Genomic DNA, 20,773 nt, shown 5'->3' on the forward strand with positions numbered 1-20,773 from the left:
AAATAACCTACAACTTTTGTTAATATAAAATTTCTTCTATCTCTAATAGGTACCGAGGTAGAAAGTCGTAAAGGTGCGTATATTTTTGAAAAAACAAGTTTTTTGCGCGACTAGGTTTGGTTTTTTATAAATACCTCGTTTCCAGTACAATTTTGTGAAAAATTTATTGATAATAATTTTGTAGAAAATAAATTTTCGTTAAAGAAATAGGTATATAATTTATATTTTTTATCTCTATTACGTATCCAAACTCTAATCCACCAAAACCAGGCCAAAAATTGAAACTGAGGTTAGGTGTTTTAAACTTGGCATTCCTTGATTTTATTTTTCTTTAACAATTATTGTTCTAAGAACATATACGTTGACAACAATCGTCATGCCTGTGTCAGACCTAGCTATAATTATAGTAGATAGAATATTTCAGCATATCGGTCGCCATACATTCCCAATGGGAAGACCACTAAAATAGGCCAAGCCACTACATTTGTGCTCGCAGCTTGGTCTGACATGCCTATCAACGTAATCACAACATACATTTAAGATTATTAATACAATTAAGATGATAAGGTACATAAAAAAGATACAAAATTGGTATTTTCGTAAAATTAACATTTATTGACATTCTTTTCTTTATTAGTTAAGTTGTCAGCATAACAAAAAATAAAATTAATGGTAGATCAGTTTAGACAGAAGTACGAGCCCTTGACTATGGTTTCTTACTTCTGGCCCTGAATAGCTTCTTCATCTGTCTTATCACCCAAATTTGTGGCGACTGGGTCATCATATTCCTGTCATCGTCATCAACGAAGGCTTCTACAGCATTCTCGCAGGAGTTGCCATTACAATGAATGCAGAGTAGGGAACATTTCAAACCCGACTTTCTGCAGGTACACTTTCCAGCGCAACCTTTTTTACATTGACATGATATGAAGTTCAGCAAGGCCTGAGGTGCAGCTTCCTTCAACATTGTTACTGGAGTAAGTAACCCAACAGCATCCTTTTTCCACCCCCATTCAGTCGGATCTTTATCGTGATCAAGCCAAGTCTGCACTTGCAAGTATGTTCTTGAAGCGTGTTGCTGGACTGCATCTTTGGTGGGTGGTAGCCTGGATAAATTGAATTTGTTCTTTTTTACTCCTTTGACGAAAATGATGTACCTTAAATTTTCCAAATTTGATTTCTCGTTGCCGCCATACAAAAGTGCAAATAGTTGTTCGGCAGCCAAAGTGATTGTTTCTGTCTTTGCTTTTGGGTCTTGAAATACACGAACAAGTTCATTCACTGAGTGGTTCTTGAGAAGAATATTACAAAATTTGTGTTTGCCTTGACCGAACGGAGCTCCAGTTGTATCGCAACCACTTATGGCATGAAGTAATAAAATGTTTTCAACTATTTCAATGTGTTTAAAACATTTTTTCGAGTACAACGCGTTAGAACTTTTTGGTAATATACGTTGAGAGGTGAGAGAGCTGTGAGGAGTACCAGCAGATAATATCCTGACCAACGATTATTACTACATCATGTTGAGATGACAACGAATTTGCTGTGTTCACTATGAGAACGTCAGCATCCTCTTCAGCTTGTACTGTCGTTATGTGGGATCGTGCAAATGAGGTTCTGAGTAGGGAAATAAAACGAGACTTGTTCTTCTCATTTCCCAGAAACTTTTCATGTGGCACTTGTGGGTGCATGCTTTCAAAAAACAAAACTTCAGCAGAAGTTGTAACTCTGTCACGCCGTGCTCTTTCCACCCCTTTAGTGCTTTTCTTTTCCATAGAATCTGGGTATCATCGAATACCACTACTGCATTGGATCCATAGTGATTTTGTACATATCTGACATATTGCTGGAAAATTACTGAAAAAGGTTGAGCACGAGCCCCATACAACTTTGTGCAGTAAATATCCTCCATCAATTACCTGTATTTTACTGCTTCCCAGTTCTGTATTATTTGGTAGAGGGTTTAATGATGGATAAAATATAGACTTCGTTCTTTTGCGCATGCCTTCTTCTGAGAAAAGAGACAATGGTACAGGAGAGAGTTCATATTGAAAATATTATTTAAGTTCACTTTCAGACTTTTTGGCAATACACATACGATGGAATAGCATTAATGGATCTATTGACATAGTCACACCCTGATTTTTGACACTGCTGGTCACCGCCGTAAGAGAAACTATTGCATCATTACGTTTTAAGTGTAGGTTTCCAAAGTTCTTGTTGATAACTTTAGACATAGCTAATTTCCCCATCTTTTCAGCCATGTGACAAGTGACTTTGCTATCCCCGATTGTGCCACTGCTAATAGACATAATCACGTTTGTTTTAGGAAATGGTTCATGGAAAGCAAACCAATCAATGAGAGTTTGAACGTCTCGATCATCCCTCTTAATTCTTGCAAGCCTCATCTCTACATGTTGCTCTGACGTTCCTGATTCAATCCCACAAAATAACTCGATACCCTCACAAATGTTATGCAGATAAACGAATCCAGCAGTCCAACGAAGGATGGAACTGTCTGTGATTCCCCGTCCTTGGGTCAAACCTCCAGATGTTTTCATCGATCTCATCAGAGTTTGTTCGATGGTCATGTCAGACCAAATCCCTGACCAAAATTTATGAGACCGTCGGATCGTAAAGTAGCCCTCTTTTGTAAATCTTTCATACTCGATTGCACTGAATCATTTCGAACTGAACGCTGCTGTGACACTGACGCTGTCAAGCTCCGCTCCAGGCTCAACACGTGACATGCGGCAACTGAAGGGAACCGGAGGGGAGGAGTAGAAGGGTGGGGGGTAGCCCCCCCCATACCGAAGTGCCCTCTAGTAAATTTATAGATGTTTGTATTTAAAAATGCAAAAAAAAACTAATAACGTGATAATAAACCGTGATAGATTTTCTGTGCCTACCTACCTGGACTTGTTTATTCTTTATATCGGTAAGAAACTATATAAACATAAAAACGGCACAGCTTTTTTTGAAATTTTATGTTCTACATAATTGGTATCAATAAAATTTTCATGAAATTCCACTGGAAACGAGGTATTTATAAAAAACCAAACCTAGTCGCGCAAAAAACTTGTTTTTTCAAAAATATACGCACCTTTACGACTTTCTACCTCGGTACCTATTAGAGATAGAAGAAATTTTATATTAACAAAAGTTGTAGGTTATTTTATGTTCTATTATACTTGTTAAGATACTTTAGCCGAAATTTGCATTGGAAATGAGATATTCGGGAAAAACTAGATTTTGGCCCGATTTCGGCCAGTTTTTTCAAAATGGCGGCGCGAGCACAGGTGCGCCAAGGTCGGAAAATCAGATTTTACATCAGGGGATCAGTTTATATAACATATAAAAAAATTGGGACTACCGGAATTACTTCGATCGCGACCCCCTTTTTGGCGCTAATTGCACTGGCCTATAAGATAGTGTTGGTATTCCAACTCTTCGTCTGCTTGAAAGTCCATTATCAAATAATGTAATCAGGGTGTTTACTTTTAAGTGTCAAACTGACAAAAACGCCTGGCACTTGGTGTTAATGGCCCATTGCCAATTCCCACGCGATAAAAGTCTTAACGCCGAACAATGTACTCCATTGCGAATGAGGCTTCACGATACGTTTTATTAAATATTATATAGGTAACTTGCGTCAGAAAAGAAATTTCTGTCAAATTCAGGGTGAAAATCGTAACAGGGAAACATTTTATGAAAATCCTTTAGTCGTCGTTCAATTATTAACAAAATGGTCCCAGGATGATTCGCCCACTAATTTATTTAATATACTGGCTCTTTACAAATTGTTCTCACGTAAGACTGGTTGTATTCATCTCATCTCTACATTATTAACGAAGCTTTTAAAGGTTTGTATGAAATATTCACATGGTGGAATCACTCAAACTTTCCCCATTTCTGAAAGATCACCTTTCGCTGCCAAAGATAAACACAAAAAAAGAAAGAAATAATCAATCCACGCGGAAATAGAAAGCTCGGATTCAACCAATCAACGGTGATCCCCTTCAATTCCAAAATAAACAAATATATCAAAACAAACACAAATGTAATGGAACTTAAATGATCGATAAAACGATGTAAATACTTTTGGGTATGGAAAATTATTGAATAAATAAATGGCAACCATAATATTTTGTTTTCGAAGAAATAGGCAGAAAAGCGGAAACATTTTTCATTTTTTCGTTGTATGTTATTATTTAGTTTGAACAGTTATGAAAAATTTAACATTTTTATATCTAGGATAAGCCTTTTAAATTATTTCTATTACATTAAGGACACTTTACAATATTCTATACAATCTTAAATTTAATCTTTATCGTATTTAGGCATAACCCACGAAAAGCTTTTCGTGGGTTATGCCTAAATACGATAAAGATTAAATTTAAGATTGTATAGAATATTGTAAAGTGTCCTTAATGTAATAGAAATAATTTAAAAGGCTTATCCTAGATATAAAAATGTTAAATTTTTCATAACTGTTCAAACTAAATAATAACATACAACGAAAAAATGAAAAATGTTTCCGCTTTTCTGCCTATTTCTTCGAAAACAAAATATTATGGTTGCCATTTATTTATTCAATAATTTTCCATACCCAAAAGTATTTACATCGTTTTATCGATATTGAAGAGACAAACTTTTTAATTATCGAAGACAATATTAGCGATTTCTAAAAGAAATTCTGAAACGGAAAAATCAGAAAGGATACGGTTATATCTAGGACCCGAACCCAGGACCTTTGCCTTGCCGGGGCACTGCTCTACCACTGAGCTAATGGGACGCTATCTCCTTCGATCATATTTAACTGTATCATACTTCGAATAAGAACAACCAGCATTGTCTTCATTTTTTCACCGCACATTTGTTATTGGCAACTATCTTTATGTATGATCGCAAGATTCAACCCGAACTAAATGCAATCTAGACAGCGTCTTTTTAGATAAACAAATTTGTTGCACTGTAAGTTGTTTGACGAATATCAGTAGTATGCGGCTTAAAGTGCGTATGGCGCCAGACTGACTAGAGTACTTACACGCCTGAGCGCGCGACGAATTCTTCGAAGTGTCACGTGATCAAGTCAGTGCCATCGAAAAACGACAGATGCTACTGTACGATTTGAAACAATTATTTGAAAACCACCAAACTATCACCCGGTCAAGGATTGCCAATTTATTTAAATAATTATTTTTATAAAAAACTAAAAAAAGTCAAGTGACAATAATTTTTTTTTTTTTATAGTGAATACCTCACAAGAGTCCCAACTGCTCCCGTCTGGAGCCAGTGAGACTATGGCATCCCCAATTGGGGGATGTTGTGAGGCTGAAGGTAAGTGGGGAAGGGAAAGAGGAAGGTGGGGAAGTACCTGGCTATTCAGATCTAGTCACTAAACACGGCTAAAGCCATTTGGAGCAACGTTTCAATTCTGAATGGTGGTCTTACACCAGGGCGATACTGGTAGTATCTTCCACTCTATTATAATACAGAGTTTTCCAATAAGAGGTGTTATTTTGATATTCAATCGTAAAAGATCAATCGTTTCGTTTCTTGTGTGGCACGTAGCGCTGTCTTGTTGAAAGTAAACGTTGTCCAGATCAATACCATCCAATTCTGGCCATAAAAAAATCATTAATCATCTCTCGATAGCGATCCACTCACCGTAACTGTTGCTCCAGCCTCATTTTCGAAAAAGCAAGGTCCAATGACTCCGCCGGACAATAAACCGCACCAAACAGTCACACGTTGAGGATAGAGAGGCTTTTCAACAATAACTCTTGGGTTTTCCGAGCCCCAGATGCGACGTTTTTTCGAATTTTGCTTGTTGACGAAGCCACCGAGGTGGAAATGGGCCTCATCACTCAAGATAATTTGCATTTGATTCACTCAAGTGAATTTTTATAATTTAAATGCGTTGTTGAAGCGTGTATCGTTCCATTTTTATAAATGGCGTAGTTTCTACTTGTCAAATGTCAAAAAATGACAACTTCAAAAGTAACATCTACCGAAATAGCGGGCTATTCAAAATAACACCTCTTATTGGAAAACCCTATACATTTTTATAACTAAATATTATTTTATTTATTTAGAGTAAAAGGGAAAATAACATTAACAAGAAGAAAGTGATTCAAAACGTCGATAATGTTTTCTTTAATTTTTTTTATAATTGCATAATTTATGAAATAGTCTTTCATCTGTTTTCAAACGGTACATCATTTTAGTATACATTCTAAAACAGCGATTCTATTTGAAATTAAATGTCAAGCGAGAATATTATTTAATAACAAGATTTTTTTGTATGGAATTGAGGGGTTAAAATGTAAATCACAACGTAATCCTCCCTCACTTATCTTACTTGACTCTGTCCATTCCGAGAGTCCTACAACATTACACCAATACAGTGCAGTACCTACCCTGTGGAACAATGCCCGAAGGTTATGGCTCTCGACCCTCGGCCAACCCCTGAGTAACCCTTATGGTATTATTATTATTATTACAGTGTTTTCATCCCTTGTATCGTGCCACGTGCCTCGTACGCGTGACCGGTGACGTTCCGGCGTTGCACTTGGGAAGACGGTCACCCTTTATTATCGGGGAATGCATATGGCAGAGAGGTGAGCAGACTTGTTATTTATAACATAATAAACAATATTCACGCAGAATATACAGTTGCTTGAATTTAATTGAATAATTACTAAGTTAAACATTCCAAGAAAAATATATGTAGGTATATAAACTATTAAATACCTACGCACTACCTACATAAATTCTACCAGCAAAATACAACCATTTGTAAATAAGTTATGGACAGTATGAATTATGTATTATTTCATTTATTACAAACGATAAAAGAATTTGATATGGACCCGGCGTTGCTGAGAGTAATCCTAGAAAATATACCGTTGCGGACTTTTCTGTAGGTGTTTTTAAGATATACAATTCCGTAGTGCATTATTTTGATGTATCTAATAATGTTTAGCAAGCGTTAGTAATGTAAGCGCCTGAAAATATTGTTTTACGTCTTGATTACAAAACATTGAGTTTCCTCTATTTTCTATAAATATCATATGCATGTAGGTAGTATATATATTTATATAAACCTTCCGGAAGAAATTCTCTAAGTGATAGTGCAAACTCTTATCAAAATCCGTTGCGTAGTTTAGAAGAAATATGCGTACAAACAGACGCGGAGAGAGACTTTCTTATATAATATTTAACAAACCAATAATAGTAACCAAACCCATTCGCTTTAGGGAACGATATGTGATAATTTAATACCCCAATTAAGGAACATTAAAAATACAATTAACAAAGTTTTACGATATTTATTTACCTACTATCATTCCACCATTTAAAAATAATAAAAAAATGAAATATTTTTGATAATCTCATCTGGATATCCATTGCTATACACTGACATTAAAAGCAGCAGTCCAGTCTCCTATATTTACGTAAGTGCGTCTGCTTTCGAAGTAGGCGGCTAGTAGCGACTTCAGTACGCCCCGCCCCCGCCCAAAGGCCACATACAGCTTACAGATGGGCGGGGGACACCCACTTACCCACACTAAATCAGTGGAGGGCTGGTAGCAGGGCTGTGGGGTTAATATCTTTAGATGTTCCGGCATTCCACAGGGGCCGTGAATAAGGTCTTTACTATAGCAAACCCCTAGCTAAAAGGACTAGAACATGCATGATAATGCACATAGTTTTGCGCTCATATTGAAAACGAGAGTATTAGGTATTATCATTATTTTATTTTTTGGTATAGTTTCTATTCTAAATGGTACACGAAAAAAACTTTGCCAAAATTTATTAAGAATCTCTCTTCTTTCAAAATTTATTAAAATCTTAGAATTATTCGTAATCCGATTAAAACCGTGATTGCAGGTCCTTAACGAATAATTTAAAGAGCGTTTTAATAAGTCAGCAATACTTATAGTATCTTAAACTTTAGAACGAGCACACTCTGCTTCATTTACATTCATGCATCGTCTCAAACATGCACTTGTGTTGTTATATTCTTTACACGACCCAACTCAAGTTTTTGATTCACTTAAACATGTCATGAGTTACTCGGATGTCCCTGACTTGTACAACCTTTCACGTTCTCGTCATATATTCTCCTTAGACACCTTTCATCCGCTTTACATATTATTTACATGTCCAGTAAAATGAAGCTGGTAAAATAATTAAACATTGCAGTGAATGAATTACCTTTACTTGGCCGATCAATAAATAGATCAAGCACATCAAACAATGTTCATACAAAGTGTAAACAGTCTTTGTAAGCCGATGCGCCATCTGCGCCATGCGCCAATTTCAATCCAAAATGTCAGACGAACACAAACATGACGTTATACTAGTAGAATAAAGGTACTATTAATATACAAACATATTCTATAAGGGTGGCAAGTTAGGGTGGGCCGGACATGCCGGCGCGCCCGGTGGAAAGGCGCCAAATACGTTAGAAAATAACGCGAGATGCCTGATTTTTTTTAACAGATACTTGTGAAAGTATTACTATTGGACGTATATGTATATAAAAAAAAGATCCAACTGCCAACCTGGCTAATTAAAAATATATTGAAAATTAATTTTTAAAAAACGAGTTACATGATCTTAAGCCCACCAAATTTCAAAAACATACAAATTTCAGATTTTCATTTTCTGTTCACATAGGTGAAAAATATTTGGGACTACATATCGATAAACACTTTTCATTTGAGAAGACATACAAAAAATTATCCCACTAATTAGTGTATTCGGTAGAATAGCTTATCTTCTACCAACATAAGTAAAGAGGGGATTATACGAGTACCTACTTTAGTTTTGTCCAGTCCCATCTATATTATTCAATTGAAATATGGGGAAAACAAACATTACACATTTAAACGATCTAAAATAAATAACAGAATAAAGTTATAATAACACTTTTTAATTATAACCCAGATACCCCCACCAAAAAAGTATACCAAGGAACGTAATTACAGAAAATCAGTAAACTGTACGAATATAACATATGCTTATTAATCTACAAAATCGAAAATGGATGTATATTCACGAGCACAATATTTATAAATAAAGTACATAAACACTACACAAGACAACAAAATAAACTTTACACATATTCAGCAAATACTGAAAATTGTAAAAAAACATAGGCCACGAGAGTGTACACATAGAATATTATAGCAAAATTAAAATGTACTTATGTAAGTTAGGTAGTAAACAATTATATTTAGATATAATATTTTTTATTTTAAATGTGTACTTTTAAGTTAAGAAACTGAAATGTGTATATTTATTTTGACTTAAAATAAAATTAAAATTGAAATAAAATTTTAAAAACCTACTAGTTTTGTGAAATTTGAGGAAATTTGAGATATAAAATCACGGTAATCTGCCAGCTTTCAAAAGTTTATGTAAATTATGGAATGAGTATTTATCTTGTTGATGGTGTTCAATTTATATAAATTAACATTCGTAGTTACCCGCCGTGCTCAAAAAGCGATCCAATCTATAGACAAAAATTTCGAACTGTTGATTCGGATTGAATCTTGCACAAAAATGTTTTTAAAATTGAATAAAGACTAACATGATGGGAGGATTCTTTTTGCAAAAATGTTAAATTAAAATTTTGTAATTTTACATTTTTGCAGAAAGAATCCTCCCAACAGTCTTGATTCTATAGAGAAAAAATTAAAATGTTACTTGATTTCATGTTAAAAAGTGTTCGTATTAATAGTACAGTCCACGACTATCCTACGAGAAGTTGCAACGATTTTAGGCTTCCTAAGACAAATTTATCGGCAACACAAAATAATATTTATTAGAAAGGTTTCAAAATATTTAATGAAATACCTAACTTTAAATTTGGAAGCCAAAAGTCTTGCAGGTGTACGTGGGTTATGTTACAATGTTGTGAAGTCCAAATATTAGAACGTAGTTAATAGAATAATTTATATAAGTTTGAGAACTAGATATAAAAAGTTAAATTTTATAATTAAATTAAATATTCTTAAAAACATACGTAAAAAATTGCCGTAGCGATGATTCTTTCCAGAAGAATCCAAAGAAGGATTGGATTTTACACACACTTCCAACACACAAATGAGATATTCTCAATTGTTTTGTTTGTTTTAACTTAATTAAAAAAATATATCTTAATTACAATAAACCGCCCTAGTTTTAAATTCAATTGTGATGGATTACAAAATTAGTGTATGACGCATTATATAATTTCGAAATGTCAAATCCGTAAAAGCCTAAAACTTGATTCTCGTGCTTTGAGCTTTCTGATGTTAATTTTAGATTGGGTGCTTAATTCTCCACATCTTTCATGAACAACCCGCACAATTGAGCTCTTTTTGATTAGCTGTATTCGTATGACTCCCGGTAAACCGTATCACGGCTCAATTGAACGGTTACTCGTTTTACCAGGAGATATTTTAGAAAAATGGCACCATTAAAATTATCCAAGTATTGATTGTTATTACATACTCAGAGATGTGAACGATCTCGAGCAGTCTGCATTTGGACTTGGACCGGTAGCAAGAGTTGTACGATTATTCATAAGCTTACGCTTGGAGCTGGGAGCCCGGAGCCGTATCAGAGGAGCCGTATCGGGCGAGCACAGTATTGCTCATTCACTCAAAGCTAATGGCTCCCATTCAATTGAGCCGTCGTTCAATTGAGTTGACTCTTCGAGCCGTACGATTGCTATTGAGCTGGTACCGTGGCTCCCGCCCTTAATAAAATGAGTTATGACCGATCGCTACTCCACCCTGTAGGAATAATTTCACATGTTCTGAAATGCAATAAGAATTCCTTTAGAATCGGTAAATTTAGAGTTTATTAGATTAATTGACCGGTCAGTGGTTGAGTGGGCATAGCGCTTGGGTCTCACCCGAGCGTCGCGTGTTCGATTCCTCGGCTGGCTAAGTCCTCCATCACAACACAAGCAACATTTTCGGCTTTCTGTGGTGGTAGTAGGAGATTTTCAAACATTGTTGGGTTATTCGTAACCTGGGAATGTTTGTCTTTCTTTTTAAAAAAAATTAAAAAAAAAAAAAAAAAAGTAAATTGAAATTGAAGTGATACAAAAAAAACTAATATTTTTTTATAAAATTGTAAAATAACAGTAAGATAGCCCAGATGTGTTAATGTTGATTCGCTTTCATGTTCCTACCATTCGATCAAGCTTCCCTAATACGGTTTCAGGCTACAATTCTGTTATAAATAGATTCCACACCACTGATAACACTTATGCAATGTTAGCTGATGTTTTTAATATGCCTCTATCGAAATATAAATCACTGCACAACAGGTTTTTTGTTTTGTTCATTATTTCTTTTAATAACTTTGTTCTATTGTGCATTCTTTTAACCTGTTAACTAATTTAATCTTATAATTTTTCCGTTCTTTCCATATTGTACTATGACTGTCAATAACTTTCATGTTTTTAAATGACACTACTGCTATTAATTAAAATTAATAAATTAGATAAAATGTATGTATTCTCACTTACAAGTAAGAGTAATGAGAATGTTTTCAAGTATAAGAAAATGAATGCTGAGATATAAAAAATATATTAAAACAGTAAAAAAAACCTAATTTTAACGGATAGTTGAATTTTCATAAAAAAAATAAATGATTTAAATATTTACTTTCCTAATATTTTAACTTGTGCTGGTTATTGAAGTGAATTTTAAACTTAGCAAACAAGTTGCATTACACTTTTTACATTGTAATTTTTATTTTATTTATAGTGTAAGTACATAACGGCCAGAGGTTTAACATAAAATAAAGTTTGGATCAAGTGAAGTTAAGTAAGAACAAGAGATTCGAGAAATTTAGTATTGGTCTAAAGGACATCGATAAATGTGTCCGGAATCTCGCCACTACAGTGGATGTTATTTAGTCGACAAACTCACACAAGAGGTTGGGAGAAGGTATAAATGGTTATTTGGAAAGGAACATGGAAAGTTTCGAGATTTTTCACACAATAGGTAGAAAGAGGGCTAAGATGGTTCTTTGTAAAGGAACATGGAAAGTTTCGGGGTTTTTCACATGGGGTTGGGAGAAGGCTAATATGGCTCTTTGGAAAGGAACATGGAATGTTTCAGGGTTTTTAATAGACAGCGATTGACATTGACTTTGGTTGTGGTCAAGAGAGAATATTCTACATGGTCAAACGTCATATCGTGTCCTAGAGTAAAAATAATTCTTCTGGAGTAGTTTTCTTCTTCTAGAGTAGTTAATCACTGTAATCAATCTGCGACCGCCAAATATTTACTTTAAATATTTTTATTTTGATAAGATTTCACTCAAGATTTCATTTAATTGGACATTGTGGCAGTTCCAGACGAAATGCGTCATGAAGTGCGAGGAGAGCAAGTGAAAATGTAACATCCCAATCGGGGTACACTATGAGGCTTAAGGGAGCGAGAAGGTGAAAGAGGTGGGAAGAGGAAGGTTGGTGATCACCTGTTTTGTTTGGTCACCAAACACGGCTAATGCCATTTCAAGAAACGTTTCTATCACCAGGGCGATTCTTATCTCTCACTCAGGGGCCTACTTATATTGTCATTTTTCTTTTTTAAAGTAAAAGAAAGACAGAAATTCCCGGGTTACGAATAACCTGACAATATTTGAAAATCTCCTACTACCACAACAGTAAGCGGAAAATATTGCTTGTGTCGTGATGGAGGATTTAGCCAGCCGAGGAATTGAACTCCAGACGCCAGGGTGGGATCCAGACGCGATGTCGATTCGACCGATCAAACGTCATATCGTGTCCTAGAGTAAACATAATTCTTCTGGAGTAGTTTTCTTCTTCTAGAGTAGTTAATCACTGTAATCAATCTGCGACCGCCAAATACTTACTTTAAATATTTTAATTTTGATAAGATTTCACACACAAATAGCCCCACAACTCACCAATTTTTTTCCGCTAAAGAAAAACAAAACGAGCCAAAAATATATATACAAAAGCACTAAAAAATTACAGCAATTTCCGAAAGAAATTGAATATTACTAACTGTCGCGCAAATGTCACGAAATATTTTCTCGGTATTAATCAAAACAATTTTGTCGTTATTTCGGAATGATTCGGAAAGGGTGTTCGCCACTTTCCCGCCATTTCTATCAGACCACCCCTTCTCAGACCCCTTCCGCCTCCCACCAGAACTAACGAGCCTCCCTCTCACATCCGCTGCCTCTACGCCGCGACCTTCACTACGAAATGGCACCTTCTACGAACGAAGAGTGAAAGAAAGCCTTCCATAAAGGAGAGGTTCAACCTTTTTGCACTTTTCGTGAATTCACATGTGTTGGTTTTACGAGGAATGTTGCGTTACTTGGTGACGGTTCGCCAAGTGTTAAACGCATAAACATTTACATCGTATTAAGTCTAAGAGATTCAATAATAAATGTACGAGAAATGCTATCATTTTTGTTACATAATCAAAGTGTTGCTTGAGCAAGGGTGGAAGATGCCTCCAGAGGATTAAACCAATGACGCCTGGGTTGAAAACCAACGCATATATCAACTCCATTACTGACCGATCATTTATATAGACACCTCACTAGAGTTCCAATTCCCGGAAACTGAAAGATCATTGTATCCCTGGTTGGGGTATATTGTAAGGCTGAAGGACGTGAGAGAGGAAGGAGATGGGCAAAATGAAGGTTGGGAATTACGTTGATATTTAGATGTGGTCACTACACACAAATAAAGCTAATTACAATAAAGTTTCTGTTTTGAAATGCGGTATTTTACCGTGCCTATTCTGAAAGTATTCGCCACTCTGTAGACTTGTGTAGATTTTCATAAATATCACTATCAATGTCGTCATGAATTTAATTTGAATTTACTAATATTTTCGTGCGCAATCAATGAAACATTGAACTAATTCATCATTCATGACGACCTGTTTTCACCGTAATTGCATTTTGAAAATTTTGAATAATTTATCGCAGAGCCTATTCATTTTATATAATCCATCACAGATTCGATTAACGTTGAAAATAATGAAAACATTATTTCACGGGTAAATTAATTAGCGATAAATTACGTCCGTACATTTTAGTAATAGAATTATTACACATCAATTTCGAAAAAGCTTTATAAATATTGGCTTATCATTTTGAAACAGTTTTCACGAAGCTTTCAATCGACGGAATATGAGGTTTTTACGGGAGTGAAGAAAATGTGAATAAACGAATCTGAGTTTTTTTTGCAAATGATGTGTTTTCACAAAGCTGACGTTTAAAGACACTTGTTTCTTAATTTAAATAGGAAATAACCAATATTTCCTTTAATTTTTCAAGGGTAAACGTAACGTACACAATAAACTAAGCGTTTGTGGATTACGTTAATACAATTATTTTATGAAAGTTCACTTCTTGCAACTTATTATTTTTATTTATTATTCATTAACGCCCTATCGGGCTTTTACAGAGGAGATTGACAATTTATGTATGCAAGTGTAACATAATACATGGACAATAGCATAACTATATAAAAAAAATCAAATGCTAATACTAATATTAACATCAAATCCAAATAATAACACCTGATTTTGCAAATAAAGCAAAGTTTCAAATATAAAGTAAGTATGTACCACTGTACATTCGTATATGCATTCAATTATTCATGTTTGTTGCAAACCAGTAAAACTGAAAACAGGAAAATAATATCATTATATTATGCTGATATGTATTATAAAACAGATGTTTAAAAAAAGAAGAAAAGTAATGTCTCCTGTAGAAAAAAAACTAATAAGTAAAGGCAAAATACCAATGCTGTAATTAATATCGAATTTAAATAATAATACTTGAAATGTAAAATAAATTAAAATATGGTATAAATATCAAGTATGACCATACAGTCATTAATATGCTTGTAAAACAAAAACAAAACAAATAAACTAAGGAGTATGTGATTTAAACGTTGGAAGATATACAGAGAAGACTTTTTAAAGCTAATAAATAATACAAGTTAATAACTAGCAAATAGGTCTGAAATAGTCGCCTTTTGAAATTCACGAAATTATTAACATCAAATATATCAATAAGTTCACAGTGTTTGTTTGCAAGGTGATGAATTCTTGGAATTGGTGAATAAATGGAGTAGTTAGTATTGTGGTTATTGTTACATTTAAAAGTGTTTTGCTTTGAGTTTGTCTGAGGTACATACATTTAAATTAATTCCAATAATTCAGGGCTGTCAATTAAAGAATTGATAATTTTATATAAAAATAATATATCAGTTTAAACTCTTCTATCTGATAATTTAAGAAGTCTTGTTTCGGTACGTAAGTTATTATAATTTATAAATTCGACGGAAATATTCTGTCACGAAAATAATTCCTACTGTCAAAAATAATTATTTTCCTGACTTTACCTGGCCAGTGAAAGAATTAATTCACAAGCTTGTATTTTTGTTGTTTGTTTTTGGGGTGTTATGACGTGTTGCGCTAACTCCTTCTTTAGCCGACGTTTCGGACAGCGTTGCAGTGTCCATCATCAGGGCAGATCCGGTAGATCCGAAGATGTCACATCTTCGGAAGGAGTTAGCGCAACACGGCATAACACCCCAAAAACAAACAACAAAAATGCTTTTGGCCGTGAGAATCTAAAAACTTACCTAAGCTTGTATTTGTACAGGCAACATTTTTTCGGTGAATTTGGAGAGCTCCGTTTCCGGCAGGAAAAGAGTTTCACTTTTGGAATCCTCGCCGGCTGGGGAACCGACGAAGATTCGACTGGTCACTTAATTAAGTTATCGATCTATTTCTTTTAATTTTTCGGGCCATCCTCGTTGGTAAGGATGTTTGTGCTGTGTGTCAAAGTGTTGAAGTTTACAAAACGAACACATTTTGGCCAAGGTGATTTAAAAGTGTGAAGTGACACCGGAGGTTTTTGCTTTGCCGAATCGAAAGCCATCTGCCGTTGGAGATGATACAGTGATTAATTGTTAATCACGCGGATACGCCCCGAAACAGAATCGAACTCGCAAAGGACCTATTTGTGGGTCTCCTCGATGAAAAGGCCTCAATGAACCCCCATCGTCCAGCACGTTGGCGGCTACCCTCCCTTTTAAAGGATCAGCTTCGCGGGATGCAGTGATCTCGTCATCCAGGCTCATGTCGCACCAGGGATCTTGCTCCGGCCTCCTGTTTTCTGCGCTACTGACTTGTTCTACGCACATTCTACGTAGGATCTTTAGTTAGCTCAGTTTTTACTGTGGGTCCACAGGTATGCTTGTTAATTATCTTTGCGTATGCTGTTTATGAATGCATAATTTGTCCTTGGTTTAAATATACAACAAAAGTAGAACCTTTTCCAATAACAGTAAAGGCTGCCATACCCCACTTAACCTGAGAGGGTCTCAACAACCCGGCTAATTTCCAAACGTTACATTTGGCGCACAACGTTACAATTCATTTTAAAATTAATGTACCGAAAGAATTTATTTTGTACCTTTTCTAAGGATTGAGAGTTATGCTTTAAAATATTAAAACGAATCATTTGTTTGCGCCCGTATATACGTAAAACGCATTTTAATTAATAGTTTGGTCTGTATAAGAACTCAATAATTTCAAGAAAACAATATAAATACAATATTGGATTGAATCACCAATACTATATTGCATTTGTATGCCTTTCTAGAAAGGATTGAATTTTTATACGTACAAAACAATTTATACATATGCATATTACGTTTGTATTATGGTGCAAACGAATAATAATTCGTCTTAATATTTTAAAGCATATTTTGCAAGAAGTGACTTTCATAAAATAACGTCATGTATGAACGCGTAGATTATAACGTACGTTACGTTTACCCTTACCAGATAAATAGAGATTTAAGAATTTCAAACCACGTGAATAAAATGATTTTGCGGGTTGAAAATAGTTACGTTAAATTGGAAATTCTTTGTCGAAGAGTTGTGCAAATTGCATTCACGTTGTTGCCACTCATAATAAAACTGTCCAATTTTTCAGTTTTTAGCCAAGATAACACAATAAAGGTAGGTGTAATACTGTGAAATGATAAATAACCGAAATCAAAACTAAAGTAAAATTTGTAATATTAAAATAGCTGACCTTTTTTAAGCGCCGCGCCGTTGTGCTTTGATGTGCCTTTTATTAAAGGTCGACCTTCATGAAAATGTCACACAGAATGATCGAATGAACTTTAATGTTTTTGGGTAGGTACTCACCTGAAAAAAAATAGAGAAATACACAATGTTAATAAACATACAAATAAGATACACCTTACTCGTGGAGAGTGGAGACTGAAAAAATAATTAGCTATCAAAAAATCGATTTATAAATAGCAATTCGCATAAATAGAAACACACGTTGATTTAAAAAACGCGTTTTAGATTTAATCGAAAAATATAATTACGCTAGACACCGTAATGGTGACCCCGGCGAGTCCCTTTTGATTCCTAGAAATAAACACACAAAGTGTTATAATATCTAGAGTGGTACTGTCAGTATTGACCTGGTTTAAGACCACTATTTAGAATAGCATCGTTGACAGAAACGGTATAAGCCGTTATAAGATCTGAAAATTCAGGTAGTTTCGAACTTCCTCTTTGCTCTGATAATCCTTCCCACATCCTTTGGACTTACAGCACCCCCCAATTAGGGATAATAATAATAATAATAATAATAATTTTAATAATAATTTTTTTTTACTAATTTCTTACACAATTACAAATTAGGATTTAATACATATAAGAAATTAGGTTATATAAATTTTACAAAAGATGGTTTTAAGTATTTATACATAGAAAAAGAAATTTCAAGAAATGTGGAATTTCCAAAAAAAATTCAGGCAGTGGTGAAAGGTCTCGTCAATGTGGAGAGACTCTTTCAAGAATCAGAAAAATTTCCCTTCTGAATCTCTCCTCACTGACGCCAAATATATCAATCTCGGAGGAGATTTGGTTCAGGAGCAATATACTCCTCCCTACCGGGAGAACCATTGGCAGGTTAGTTCTGCAGGCAGGAAGATAGAATAATCTATGATGATGTTGTCTAAGATAGTCATCTGGAACATAGAGACTCACGCGCTCCAAAATGGCTGAGTTCTCAATATAGCCTCGCAGCAGTCTGAATAAGTGGGTAGCGGCATACCCCTCCCTTCTGAGCTGCAGGGAGTGAAGTCCCAGCATGCCCAGAAGAAAGTTCGTCGGGTAGAGCCATGGATAGTGGCCGTACTCCCTCATGTAAAGAAATCTTAGAAACTTTTTTTGAACCCTCTTCAACATGAGGGAGCACCCCGCCTCATGAGGATTCCAGATAAGCGAACCACTCTCCAGCCTACTGCGGACCAGGGAGAAGTATAAAATCTTCAGAGCACGGGTATCCCGAAATACTCTGACGGTTCGGAGAACAAACCCTAACATTTTTAAGGCCGACTGGCACACCCCTTCGATATGAGGACGAAATGTCAACTTATTCTCATACATAATCCCAAGATCCTTTATGTTTGAAACTCGTTTGAGATTATGACCGAGCATAGTGTACCTGTGGTATGTGAGACTAAATGCTCTGGTGAAAGTCAGAACTACGCATTTCATGACATTGAAATGAAGCTTGTTTCGTTGACTCCATTCTGAAATGTTATCAACATCAGCTTGAAGGTGCAGGCAGTCCTCAATATTTCTTATTAGAAGAAATAATTTTAGATCGTCAGCGAACAGCAGAAAGCGAGAAAAACGAATGACTTCAGCAATGTCATTAATGAAAATGGAAAAAAGAAGAGGCCCTAGGATCGATCCTTGGGGAACCCCAGAAAAAACAAGAAATTCGGCAGATTGGAAGATTCCGTGAGTGACAAATTGTTTTCTGTTCTTGAGGTAACTTTTAAAAAACTCTAACATCCGAAGTGAAAAACCCATCTGGGCAAGTTTTATGAGTAAGATATCGTGATTCACGGTGTCAAAAGCTTTGGAGAAGTCGTTGTACGAACAGTCTACTTGGTAACCTCTGTCTAGGGACCTAGTGCAACTTGCTCCTGACAGGGAGCCGTTGAGACTCGAGCGGTATTCACATAGAGGCAATGTAATAAATTACAGGAGAATCCTGCATTAGATTCTGGATAGTATAACCTAGCTCCTAGCTAATTTATACTATCCTAGCTGGTTTCATAATCATAGTATGGTAATCATAATCATCAAACATACTAATCTCTGTTATGGGTCTGTCTGTGAGTGAATGAACTCGGATATGTTTTGACGAAGTGTCTTTTTTTAAAAATTGAAACTGATTATGCCGAAAATTCATACAAGCGATAAAGTAAATGATAAAATATATTGACATAAAATTATTTTCATCGTCATTTTCACAGTTGTAATTGATGTGTGAATAATCCAGATATATTAGATAACTTAAGAAGAAAAAATATTCACGAAAAATTATGTTTTTAAAGAGTTACTGCTGCAAATATTTTTTTATTTTTCATTCTGCGGCAATTCTGACTGTTCTGATATATTCCTTTAAATAAACTTTCAGCTTCACAAATCCTACAAATAATAACTAGTTACGAACTAAAAATTAAAAAATCAAAATATTTTGTATTTTTTTTTATAAAACAAATTACTATTTGCATACGTTTTCCCAAATTCGTCACTATCTGTGTCACGAAAATACACAAATATTTCATCGCAATTTTAATATATTTTCAAAACCAAAGAAAAATTGATCATAAAACTGAAACGGGGGTGAAAAACTAAGGTTTCTTTATCCCCATATATATAAAACAAATTACTATTTGCATAAGTTTTCCAGTTTCGACACTATCTATGTCAAGATAATACAGAAATATTTCATCGCAATTTTAATATATTTTCAAAACCAAAGAAAAATTGATCATAAAAGACAATCATAAAACTGAAACGGAGGTGAAAAACTAAGGTTTATATATCCCCATATATAAATGTGCAATTCCTCGTGTACTTTCTTCGCCCCTTCCGGCCTTAATTCTCTGGTCTGGCTCATTGCTTATTCATCCCCTAGCGCGGCCAAAATTTTCAGCTTTTATCGATTTTAAAGCCGCCCGGAGCGCGTCTTAACAGTTCATTTCCGCTGGCCAGGTGGTTCTGGAAGGGTCGAATTTTAATGAGGGTTAAATTCTAAATTAAATCGCCAGGTTATGGGCGTCAAATAATTTGTGATCCTACCCTTTAACCGGTAATTTGGAAATAATATGATGGTTTTTGTATCTTATGAACAATCTCGAAGTATGTTGCTACTGTCAGCTGAAGATGCAGTGCTCAGGATGAACAAATCATGAATACAGAATGAGTTAATGAGTGCGTTTTTTTTTATACAAGTAAAATAGTTTATTCACCGTCCTTTTTACATGGGATTCTTTTTCCGAGGCGGACTTTAGGTTGTAAGTTGTATTAATGATACATCATAATTTTAATGATTACCTCATCTTCATGTTTAGTTTCATCTTCGTATTTTGATGAGGTTTTTAAATTTTTTCATCTCCATTTTCTAACCAAAAGATGTACTCAATTTTGGAAATTCAGTGGATTTGCGGATATCGTCCTTGTAGCGTAGGTGTGTTGGTCAGCAGGGTACTAATTTTTCCCTTTAAATTTGAGTAGAGCATTTATAGAAGAGTTTTGTAATACCGAAAACATTAAAATTTATAAACATTCTTTTGACGATGTTTTTAAAGGTACTTTCAGAATTATTTTTAATATTACTTTTTTTTTTATTTTAATGAGCTGCT

The 20,773-nt window shown here is 34.8% G+C and overlaps 1 protein-coding gene across 2 annotated transcripts in view; it reads right to left on the reverse strand.

Moving 5' to 3' along the window:
- The window catches only part of LOC149413694 (neurobeachin-like), a 423,308-nt gene that overhangs the window by 69,888 nt on the left and 332,647 nt on the right, over window positions 1-20,773 (reverse strand). Inside the window, exon 2 of one of the 2 annotated variants that reach the window (XM_089644732.1) lies at window positions 17,122-17,237. The exons of the other annotated variant lie outside the window; for it this stretch is intronic. Coding sequence (XP_089500858.1) covers window positions 17,178-17,237 — 60 coding nt within the window. The 3' untranslated portion in view covers window positions 17,122-17,177. Of the gene's footprint in view, window positions 1-17,121; window positions 17,238-20,773 lie in introns of those variants that run through there. 2 annotated transcript variants of the gene reach the window in all.

The sequence above is a fragment of the Hesperophylax consimilis genome, chromosome 21 (genome assembly GCF_061612785.1).
Source record: "Hesperophylax consimilis isolate HC1 chromosome 21, BYU_Hcon_1.0, whole genome shotgun sequence".
Taxonomy (NCBI): domain Eukaryota; kingdom Metazoa; phylum Arthropoda; class Insecta; order Trichoptera; family Limnephilidae; genus Hesperophylax; species Hesperophylax consimilis.